This window comes from Coffea eugenioides, chromosome 4 (genome assembly GCF_003713205.1).
Source record: "Coffea eugenioides isolate CCC68of chromosome 4, Ceug_1.0, whole genome shotgun sequence".
In the NCBI taxonomy this organism is placed as follows: domain Eukaryota; kingdom Viridiplantae; phylum Streptophyta; class Magnoliopsida; order Gentianales; family Rubiaceae; genus Coffea; species Coffea eugenioides.
The window spans coordinates 6,032,170-6,044,335 of record NC_040038.1 but is presented as its reverse complement, the minus strand read 5'-3'; the positions used below and the strand labels follow the sequence as shown (position 1 = coordinate 6,044,335).

The 12,166-nt window shown below is 40.1% G+C and overlaps 2 protein-coding genes across 2 annotated transcripts; both read left to right on the top strand.

Annotated features, from left to right (window-relative positions):
* The first annotated feature begins 4,918 nt into the window (after positions 1-4,918).
* LOC113768460 (protein ASPARTIC PROTEASE IN GUARD CELL 1-like) lies at positions 4,919-10,061 on the top strand. Its single transcript, XM_027312822.1, has 2 exons — positions 4,919-6,473; positions 9,790-10,061. The coding sequence occupies exons 1-2, from the start codon at positions 5,030-5,032 to the stop codon at positions 9,801-9,803; spliced, it is 1,458 nt and encodes a 485-aa protein (XP_027168623.1). The 5' UTR covers positions 4,919-5,029; the 3' UTR covers positions 9,804-10,061.
* Positions 10,062-10,754: 693 nt separating this feature from the next.
* Positions 10,755-12,166, top strand: LOC113768871 (protein ASPARTIC PROTEASE IN GUARD CELL 1-like). The gene is made up of 2 exons (XM_027313379.1): positions 10,755-10,994; positions 11,324-12,166. Exons 1-2 carry the CDS (start codon positions 10,755-10,757, stop codon positions 12,164-12,166), a joined length of 1,083 nt encoding a protein of 360 aa, XP_027169180.1.

Below are 12,166 nucleotides of genomic sequence, written 5' to 3'. Positions count from 1 at the left end.
TTTGAAGCATTAACCAATTAAATGATGCACAGTACTAGTAGGACCTGCTTTCTTTGTTGTTCTGGGAGTGCATTATTTTGATGTAAGAGCTTGATTCCTTGATCACTCCTTTTCTTCTCTCTCTCTTTTTTTTTTTCACAGATTCGAATCACATAAATTCCTATGCTTCCCTTAAAAGAATGAAACTATTTATGTAGACTTGATGGGGTCGATAGAGACTAAATTTGAAAAGAATAAAGTAAATGTTTATGGCTTTATGGGTAGTAATAATCTCACTAGAGCTTCTTAAGCAGATCGAGAAAGGAAGAATGAGAAAATTAAAGACTTGTTTTATGACAAAAAAACTCTAAGCTAGGTTGTATTATATAGTCTTTTGCTTCCGAACCCAAAAAAGAAAAAGAAAAGAAAAGATTGTCAGTTTCAAATCTGAGCCACCAGCCATTTCCAAAGGGGGAAATCAAAAAAATTAAATAGGTCACATACTTCTTTGTTCCTCTTAGCTTAATTTAGTGGATCAGGAAGAGTGGCAAGATGGTCGCATGTTCCTCTGAAATTAATGAAAGTAGTCAAAGTACACTTAGTACTGATACGTAAAAAAACTCCTTGTACTAGGCGTTAGCTTCCCTAAATGGAATTGACAAAGAACGTTGAGATTTTTCAGCTATTTTCCTCTGATTGATTATCATTTTCTGAGCATTCCATCTAACTTAACACAAAGATAGAGAGAGAGAGAGAGAGAAGATTCCGCTGTCAATTTTCTTTCTTCCGGATTGGGGTGCTTGGGTGATTTGCTGCCCACCACTCATGCAACTGGGTCCAACTTGATTGTGAAACCTAAAAAATTTAATATTTGGGTTAATTACAATTAATCCCCTTAAGGTTTATCTCGCTTTTCATTCTGTCCCTAAACTTTTATTTTTATCATTTAACCCTCTAATGGACAAAATCAACCTTTTGTTATTTTGATTTTCCTTTTTTTCCCCTCCTTTATTTGTTTTTCTGTTTTTTCTTTCTTTTCTCCTCCCTCCTTCTCAACTGAAAAGTTCATTTTATCTAAGGAGCACAAACCCGTCACATAGTTACCTCATCTTATTGGTTACCATTTATTGCCATTTGAATGAGTAGATAACTTCTCCACCATTCTACTGCCTAATTCCCTTCTCCCCAAAATCCACATTTCGATCTTTTCGTATGATGCCATGAGTTGTAAATTGCAATTAATGATCATTAATTAGGTCATAAATTTATCTTGTGATGGTTTCTTGAGAATAAAATGAAAAGCTAGGATAGGGAGTAAAAAAAGCAAAAGAATTGAAGGTTCAAAAAATAGAGTCTTGAGGAAGGGGTATGAATATTTTGTGATCATTCAAAGAGGAGATAAATCTCTACAATTTCTCTTTTTTAGCTTCAATCACTGAGATGAGACTTCTTGTGGAAAAGCGAAAGAAGTAAAGAAAGAAGAAAGAGATAGAGAAAACAAAGGATGGAAAAGGGGAAAGAAAAAATACAAAAGAGAGAAAAAAAATAAGAATTTAGAATAATAGAAAGGTTATTTTGTCCAATAGAAGTTAAAGTGAAACAGGAAAAATGTTAGAGAGCAAAGTGAAAAATATCCATGTTGTCGTGCATGAATAAGTAAGTATATTTGATTGTCTTTGTTTAACTTCCGTAAATATCTGATTAGTAAAGGAAATCAAGATTATCACCCATCAAGATGACGATTGACAAATGCATGCACGTTATATCGAGGATAAATCATGTAGTGCTTTTGTTCTTCTACTACACAAGTATTGGAAAAAGAGAAAGTGCAATTGAAAGTCGGAAGTCAAAGTTTCACACGTTAAAATCTAAAATGTGAGATGCACATCATGGAAGTTGTTTTATATGAAAATGCAAGCTTGCTTTTTGTGATGCACATCATGTAAGCTTGTCTTTCATGATTCTGAATTTTGTACTTGATGCGACTGCCAAAAATCGCGATCCGAGCTGAGCTGCTACGAGCCGATTTGACTGAGAACGGCCGAGCTGATAGAAGGTGAACGAACTGACCGGCCTGCAAAGGGAGAAATGACGGGGCTTGGTTCCTCGGAATAACTCCGACGATCAAGTCAACAAGAGCCGGAGAATAAAACTGCAATGCAGAATACCGTAGATAGCCTACCTTGTGTCGTCTTGTGGTGCTATATTTATAGACTTTAGGGTGATAGTTTCCTTATAGGACTAGAGTCATAGTCAAGGGGGAGTCTTTCTAGGGTTTCGCCCGCTAACTCCTAAAGGCTCGGGGGTTGCGGCCCACTAAGCCCATCTGGCTAACTGGCGGCGGCCACAGCTAAGCTGATGCCCCTAACGTCCGAACTGACTTGCCCAAGCTGCCATGCTGACACATCCAAACTGACACGTGGCGTTCATAGATTGGCCCCCTACAGTACTTATTTTATTTCTTTCACTTTATCATAATTCTTATCGATGGAGAAAAAATTGTACTTACAAAAACTTTGAAAGAAAAAAGTTTGTTTCTCCTTTTTTTTTATTTGTCTATAAAACAATCAACATATATATATATATCAAAGAAAATCTTCCGATCAAGTTGACAGGTTTTTCGATATAAGACGTGGAGACACTGTATTGAAAAAAATTTATGAACAACAAATTAACCTGTCCAATTATACTGTTAGCTTACCAACTTCTTACAACCCTTTGCGCGATCATTCTTGCTGCAGAAATTATCTTCAATCTGCGGAGTTTGCATTCACCAAATTAGGACACTCTGGTCCATAACACGCAAAAAAAAAAAGTATTGTGGTAGAATGATATTAAATTTATCGTAATCTTGGGAAATTTTCAAAGATAATAAACTCCCTTGGATTATTATGGCATTCCAAATTGTACATTTGCCAATCGAAATATCCACCACTAAGGAAAGATGACAAATGTTGGGGCACCAGGGATCATGGCGGACCAACGCTTTTGGTTTGGACATCGCGTCAGTTCGTTATCCCCTTCAGATTACTTGGCCCGAAGTTCACATTACTTTTTCAAGTCCACTTGTCGGAATGTCAAGAAGTACCAGTACAAAGTTAGTGCAAGCACGGTCATATCATTCTTTTCTGATTTGATGATGAATGTTGCTCTCTGATTATTGATGGATAGATGCTACAGTACCGTTATCGTGTTCATAATGCTTTTCTTATTAAAAGTTACATCAATTGAGTTCTTTTTATCAGTTTACTTTGGCCTTTCCTTCAAAATAATAAAAAAAAAACTTTGGCCTTGTTTGGATTCCAACTTTTCTCTAAAATATTTCTTGTGAACACAGTTTTTGATACTTTTTTTATTTTATTTACATCAAATCGTTACAATATTTTTTTTTTCTATTTTATATAAACTAGAGAAAATTGCATTTGAAACAGACTCTTAGTCACGACAACTTGAAGAAATTTTATGAAAGATTTTATAGTTGGGCTCGTTGTTTCGGCCCCCAAATAATTGCTAGCAAAACACTACTTTCATGAAACATAACAAGGCTGATTGGTTTCAGCCCAAACAAAATTTTTTAGGCATTGCTAATTTGCTATTTGGCAAAGTTTTTTAGGCATTGGTATGTGGCGATGTTTATGGTCACATGGTCTACAACCCTGTTAGTAGATTGGATCTATCCAAATATTTTCCTTGGCATTTTGTAGGACTCCATGTTCCTAAACATTGTTGATAGCTCGAGAGCTTGCTGTCTTCATTTTAATTTAAAGTAAATTGGCAAAGACTTGTATAGATCCTATCCACCACTTGAAAATAGACCTTGTAGACATAAATAAATCACATCACTCTTTTGCTTTACAATCTTCCACAAAGAATAAATCACGTTACCCTTTAACTTTACAATCTTTTCACAAAAAAAGTGATGTAGCGATGTTTTTGGTCACATGATTTATAACCTTGTTGGTGGACCAAGTCTATCCAAATATTTATCGAGTTATGTTAAGTCTTGATAGTTTTTGTTGATTTAATCATATCGCACGCACTTTTTATTGTGTATATAGTTTTTCTTGAAAAATCAAGTCATTAACCAAATTTTCTTTGCAGAAAGCATAAACGATCCTCGGGCAAGAAGTTCCCACGAAGATTACAACTCTACAAACAGCGTTTTTTCGTTTCTTTTTCTCAAACTTTTTTTTTTAATTTCAAAACTTTTATGAATAACAATCTTTTGGTCAAAAACTCTATAAACAGCCAGAGCTTGTATACAAAAGGAAAAAAAAATGAAATTCCAAATTCCTTACATATAAAAGGAAAAGTTTGGTTATGTTATACAAAAGCCTCCCGAATATTGCACAGGAAACTTTTTACATGGACCTGGTCCATATGGCTGAACTTGTGAGCTTAAAGAGCCACATCCTTGTGTCCCGCACCTCTTTAGGGAAAGAATTTGCATTTAAAGCCCTTAAAGAATGCTTTATGAAAAATTATTAGCAATCATATTTAACTTTAGATAACAAAGCCGTGATTACAGGAAAAAGAAGTGACAGTGACCCTGGAGTCATATTGAGTTGGCCACCACATTAATCGTGCGGTGGGAGGTTAAGGTTTCAAATCTTATCTTCCATCAATGTGCTTTTATATAAGGTTTGTTCTAGATTCGTACGACTGCATGGTGTACCCGTCTAGTCTGATGACAGTTCAGTCCTTGTTAGATTTTCCCAATTCAATTGGGCTATTCTATGATGATGGTTCAGTCCCATTTGGCCCATCTATCTTGAAAAACATTTGTATGTGTTAGTGGTTATTTGAACGTGAGAAAATAAAAAAGAATTAAAATATGATTTTTGTGAAGAAAAAAATAATAATACAATAAAAAATGAAATAGGGGTAGAACAGAGTCATACTGGAAACAAAAAATATATAATAAAGAAAGACCAAAGTTTCTACTGTGATCGAACATTTGAACTTATCCGGATCCGTTAGTTGTATCCTAAACCAAAGCAATGTGGACGCAACTTCATCTCCCAAACTTCTCATCACCAAAACCACAAACATGTACATGGCTCGAAAAGCTCAAAGGCCATTTCCTTCCGTTAACATCTTCATCATCGTCCTCTCCTTCTTCTCTTTCACCCTCAGTCCTTTTTCACCTCAAGTTGTCTCTGCTTCAGCTTTCAAGAGGCTTCAACTCTTCTCAACCGAAGAAGCTCAGCCTAGCTCAACCTCCTCCGTCTTGTCACTCTCCCTACATCCTCATTCCTCCATCATAAAGCTGCCATACGACAACTACTCTGACCTGGTACTCTCCCGACTCGCGAGTGACCGAGCCCGAGCCAAGCTCATCAACTCCAACATCGAACGAGCTGTCTCCACCTTCAACCGCCGTCATGCTGTTAAACCGGATGTACAAGTCCAGCCGGAGGACCTCAAAACTCCACTGACTCATTCTGAGGGAGGGTACTTAGCTCGGATCGGAGTGGGCCGACCCGTGAAAGAATTCCACCTGATAGCAGATACGGGTAGCCAAATCACCTGGCTCCAATGCCTGCCCTGCGATCCATGCTACGAACAATCCGACCCGATCTTTGACCCATCCGGGTCTTCATCTTTTAGTTCTTTATCCTGTGCATCGCAGGAGTGTACCTCCCTGGGAAAAAACCAAAATTGCAAAGCTGACCCGTGTACGTATAAAGCGTCGTACGGAGATAACTTCAGTAGCATGGGCGAATTCGCCACCGAAACGGTATCGTTTGGAAGTTCGGGCTCGGTTGACAAAGTAGCCATCGGGTGCGGGCATACGAACCAGGGCGGGTTTGGCGGGGCAGCTGGGATACTTGGTCTTGGGGGCACTCCTGTAGGCTTCCCTTCTCAAATTACAGCGACGTCGTTCTCCTACTGCCTTGTGGATATGGACTCGAACTCGTTCTCGAGTCTTGAGTTTAACTCTGCTCCACCTGGTGACTCAGTCGTCGTTCCCTTGATAATTAACCCAAGAATTGAGGCTTATTACTACGTGGAACTCACGGGGGTCACTATTAATGGAGAAAAAGTATCCATCCCGGCATCAGATTACCAAATAGGCGAAGATGGACGCGGGGGAATCTTAGTTGACTCGGGCACCACGATAACTGAGTTCCCAACTCAGGTTTATTACTCTGTCCGCGATACGTTTGTTAAGTACGCTCGAGCCTTGCCTCCCGCGAGCGGGTTCGACTATGGTCCAGTTAAACTTGACACTTGCTATGATCTATCATCTGAACCCACAGATGGCTATCCAACGATGTCGTTTGAATTCTATGGGGGCAAAACGCTGTCGCTGAGGCCTGCAAATTATTTGATTCGTGTTGATGCCAGTGGCAAGCACTGTTTGGCTTTCACCGGCAGTTCGGAACGGGTGTCTTCGGAACGGGTGTCAATAATTGGGAACATACAGCAGCAAGGGATGCGGGTCACTTACGACCTTACCAATAAGGTGATTGGTTTTAGTCCGAATCAATGTTAAGACCACTCTCTCATATTGCTAGTACGAGAGTATATTTGATTTGAACCAAAATATTGTCCCTTCCTTCGAGAAGACATCCGAAGAAATTGGAACCAAAATATTTGTAAATTCATACTAATACTGCTTGGTTTCAGATTTTACAAAATCAGATTAAGATTAAAAAAATGACTATAGAGAATAATGAGAATTAGTAAAATTTAATTTTTTGATGGATTATGAATTTCAGTTTTTTTAATATTAAAAATAAAAAAAATGTATAATTAAAATAAATAAAAATATCAAAGAAACTGATTATCTAACATTAGAATCCATAATTAGCTAAAGTAATCAATCAAGAATAAGTCTTTGATGACCTAGGACAACTCATTATGGGACGAATTTACGCTAAATGTAATAAGAGTCGTATAAACTACGTAATTTGTAACTAACAAAACTCAACTTTCGGATGCCTGGTCTCCGAAATTGTTGGGGCGACAAGGATAATACTCCCACCGTCCCATTCATTTGGTTATGTTCGGGGAATCTAACTTTTTAAGAATAGTAGTTTGATTGTGATGTTTATGCTTCTTTTTTCAATTTTACCCCTCAAATTAAAATTTTATATTTGAATGTATGATTGAAAAGAAGGGTTATATTGAAAAGAAAGTGTAAAAGTTGTTTTGACTTTTCTAACATGACAATTGTTTTGAAACATCTCAAAAATGAGTCATTGAAACATATCAAAATGAAAAGTATAACCAAATGAATGGGAGGGAGGAGGAGGAAATAGTACTGTAATAGAGGTCCAGTGCTTTTGGCAGGTTTGGATGTCGCATCAGTTTGTTATCCCCACCAAATTATTGGATTTGGGGCAGGGAAGGTCATCAGTATGACCGTCCCTGCACGGTTAAGGGCCAAGATTGGCCCTCAAAATTTTGTGCGGCTGAGATTACATCATATAACTCGATTTTCGCGTCAAATGTGGGGCCCACCACTATCTGTTGTGAAAATACATCCTGTGAAAAAAAAGTTACACGATGTACAAAGAAAGTTACGCGCAGTTAATAATGACTAAAATTGACAGGGACGGTTGCACCTGCAACCGTCCGTGCCCCGAGTCCCAAATTATTTGGCTCGACGTTCACATTCTTTTCCATGTCCACTCGTCGGAATGTCAAGCCGTACCGGTACAAAGTTAGTGTAAACACGACTCATATAATTCGTTTTCTGATATGATCGATGAAGATTCCTCCATTGAGAGCTTTAATGTCCATATCGTTGATTTCTGCCTTACATGTTCATAATACTTTTCTTATTAAAATTTCCATCAATTGAGTGCCTTTTTTCATCAGTTAACTTAATCATGAAAACATGATAATGAACTCGTGAAATTTATAGAAACATTTTGTTTTAATAAATTTTTTTTATACTGACGCCGTATGCATATATTAATGAATTTAAATACATGTTATAAATGTAAAACTTAAAACGTACATGAGTCATGCATCTATATGTGATCAGATATACATTATATAGGAAAAATAATCCCTCTTTCGATTAGTAAATATGATGTACTTTGTTGATATATAGTCCACATCGTTTGGGGGAACTATCAGGAAATCAATTACTTGGCAAGGAGGGAATTGTACAACCATTCCATTGGCTGCTTCATTATCCACATAAATGCATGCAAAATATTACTTGTGTGGAACATAACAAGGCTCATTGGTTTCAGCCCTGCTGTCTTCATTTTAATTTAAAAGCAAGTTATGTGGAGTCTTTCATTGTTTTTGCTGGATTAATCCTTGAGCTAGCTTTTCTAACAAAACGAACCACACATATTCGGTCATGTCAATTGAGGTATATCTACAAGAAAAATCCTCTCCATTTTCACTGTAATGATTTATCGATTGCGCTCGTTGCACGATCGAGCTGGAACTCGTAAGGTCTTCCGATCTGATGACCTGCAACCAGGAGTAGGAGAATCAGGGTTAAGTCCCTTGATTTGTCTCCACAATCAAGTTAGAGTTGGTGTACACATATCGGAGTTAAGTTGTGAAGAAGTAATGGAAGAAACGTTTTCCTTCTTCTAGTCCTACTCCAGGCTTGACCTAATAAAACTATAAAAGGGAACTTTTTCTTTTTTCTTTTCCATCTTTAATGCTTTGTTTTGCTGTTAATTGGCCTTAAAAATTTAAAATTGGCAAGAAAAAAGACCTGGTCTTTGTAGGCTTTGATGACCTAGGACAACTCATTATGGGACAAATTTACGCTAAATGTAATAAGAGTAGTATAAACTACGTAATTTGTAACAGACAAAACTCAACTTTCGGATGCCTGGTCTCGGATAATAGAGGTCCAATGCTTTTTTGGCAGGTTTGGACATTGAAGAAGCACGGAACTTCCCCTGACCGAGCTGACCTGATGAGCTCGGAGTGCTGATGGAAGAGCTCGTCCCAAGCCTGCAAGACAGAGAGGAGTGATCTCACAAAAGGGGCCCCGAGGTGGTCCCCGAGGGCACTCCGACGGTCAAGTTAGTTTTCCGGTGAGTAGGGTTCACGGGGGTAGTGTAGTCAGAGTGCGTAGTGTATGTCAGAGTGGTGAAAGTTACCATTTATACTTGTCAAGAGAGTCCCACCTCCGCACGGTGCGAGACTTCCCCGGAATAGCTCCCGATCCCGACCTATGGGGGATCTCCTCCGGTCTTTCCGGGGTCCTCTCCCAGAGCCCTTTGGAGCCCTAGCGGCGAGGCGGCCCAAGGCGGTCGTGGAAGGGCTGGAGGCCGCGGCCCAGCTCGGCCGTAGCCGGGCTGCCACGTGGTTTGGCCCTGGACAGGGCCTCTGCACTAGCCCCCTAGATTAGGTAGGACTGTCAGGCAGACCTAATCTGACCCTGTCACGTGGGAGGCCGGCGCCGCGCACTACTCCGCCAACGTCACCTCTGGTACAGTGCTGTCACAGGAACGCCGCGCCCGCGTCCTTTCGGTTGTCACACCTCTTCGATTTCCGTACCAGCATTAAATGGGACGGTTCGATTTCAAGCAACCGTTTTCCCCCCATTCTTCCCCCTATAAATAGGGGTCACTAGAATTCCGTACCCTGAAATTGAATTGATTGAAAATGTAATCAATTTATAAGACTTGCATTAATCTACTCGAGAATCACATTTTGGAGTTTCAAAGAAATTTCTCCCATCTATTATATCTATTTCACGTTTTGATGTATTTACTGTCATTAGTTTATTTTTTTTTTTGGGAAAAAAAAAGATGGCACTTTGTTCCCACTTTAAGGTTTTGATTTAAATTCTAATTTTGATGTTAGACATTTGAACAGACAAGCAAAGTTAACGACTGAGCTTTCTCTAGAGGTTCAGTGGAGAAGTAGATGAAATGGAAACTGAAGAAAATAAATCAAGACCGGAGTAGTCTGATTGGTTGCCTAGTACTGGTGGGCCAAATGCGCAACTGTTTTGATGTTGCCTTGTGTTGACCGCTTAGTCGCCCCAATGCCTAATGGCGCACTATGCACGTCAAATGTGAAGGAGAACCTCTAGAGATCCAAGTTAGTCCATGCATGAAGGTGCTCCCTCCAAGTTAGTCCATGCATGGCGGATAGCAATTTTCTGTGGGTTTTTTTTTATATTAACCCTAATTATTTCTAATTAGGCATAACCCTGCAGTCGAGCCAATATATATTTGCTCATCATCAAAGATCAAACTGAGTTGTCTGTTGCCGTTTTCCCATCTACCTTGCAAGCCTTCTTGTTCCCTAGCTACTGCAATTCCAATTTGCCATCATATTCAATGCCATTAATATGCATGTGTAGAGGAAAGTTATTCCACATTACAAAGAATAAAACATTTCTAGATAATTATTGTGACCAATGCCCACCAGAAGGACCAACTGTCGTGGACGCTCCTCTAAGTCTTCGCTCTTAAAAAGTTGAGAGGATGGTTAATATGGTGATATTTGTGAGGGGCCATTTTTCAGACTGCTTCTCCATATATACGCAGCATCTGAATTACTATACGTGCTATCTTTAAGCAACTGCTAGTTTAATTTTCTCTTCATTTCTTCAGGAAAGAAGCGTGTGGTTGTGTCTGATCAACGTTTTCTACCGTAATTGAATTTGAACTTATCCTAAACAAAAAACTAAATAAATAAATAAAATGTGAGTGCAGCCATGTCTTAATTAACCACATGCCCTCCATGCAGATCGACGTCTATATAAACCCTTGCTCCTTCCAAACTTCTCATCCCTTCTCTCCTGTCTTCTCTTCTGCTCCAAAACCACAAACATGGCTCGAGAAGCTCAAAGGCCATTTCCTTCCATTAACATCCTCATCATCCTCTTCTTCTTCTTCTCCTTCACCCTCAGTCCATTTTCACCTCAAGCAGTCTCTGCTTCAGTTTTCAAAAGACTTCAGCTCTTCTCAACAGAAAAAGCTCAGCCCACCTCGACCTCCTCCGTTTTGTCCCTCTCCCTACACCCTTATTCATCCATCATAAAGCCGCCAAACAACAACTACTCCGACCTCGTACGCTCCCGACTGGCGAGTGACCGAGCCCGAGCCAAGCTCATCAACTCCAAAATTGAGCGGGCTCTCTCCACCTTCAACCGCCCTCACGACGTTAAACCGGACGCCCAAGTCCAACCGGAGGACCTGGAAACTACGCTGACTCCATTTGGAGGAGGTACTTAGCTCAGGTCGGCCAACCAGTAAAAGAATTCTTCCTGCTAGCGGATACGGGCAGCCAAATCAACTGGCTCCAATGCCTACCCTGCGATGGATGTTCTAGCGTGTCCGGTTCGGTCTTTGACCCATCTGGGTCTTCATCTTACAGTCTTTTATCCTGTGCATCCCAGGAATGTGCCTCACTGGGCGAAAACCAAAATTGCCAAGCTGACCCGTGTATGTTTATAACGAGCTACGGAGATAGATCCACTGTTGAGGGAGAATTCGCCACTGAAACGGTGTCGTTTGGAAGTTCAGGTTCGGTTGATAAAGTAGCCATCGGGTGCGGCCATAATCAACGAGGGGGGGCGTCTGGGATACTTGGTCTTGGGGGCACTCCTGTAAGCTTTCCTTCTCAAATTCAAGCGACGTCCTTCTCCTACTGTCTCGTGGATAGAGACTCGGGCAAGTCCTCGACTCTTGAGTTTAACTCAGCTCCACCTGGTGACTCAGTCCTCGTTCCCTTGATAATCAATCGAAGAATTGAGGTTTTTTACTACGTGGAGCTCACGGGGATTACCATTAATGGAGAACAAGTACCCATTCCCGCATCAGCTTACCAAATAGGCCAAGATGGAAGTGGGGGAATTGTAGTTGACTCGGGCACCACCATAACGGCGTTGCCAGATGAGGTTTATAACTCGGTCCGTGATACGTTTGTTAAGTACGCTAAAGCCTTGACTCGCACGAGCGGCTACGATGGTGGTCTAGTTAAATTTGACACTTGCTATGATCTATCGTCAAACCCCACAGATGGCTATCCAACGATGTCGCTTGATTTCTCTGGGGGCAAAACGCTGCCGTTGAGGCCTGCAAATTACTGGTTTCGTGTTGGTGATAGTGCCAAGAATTGTTTGGCTTTTACTGTCACTACGCAATCTGTCTCAATACTTGGGAATATACAGCAGCAAGGGATGAGGGTTAATTACGACCTTGCCAATAAGATGATTGGTTTTAGTCCGAATCAATGTTAG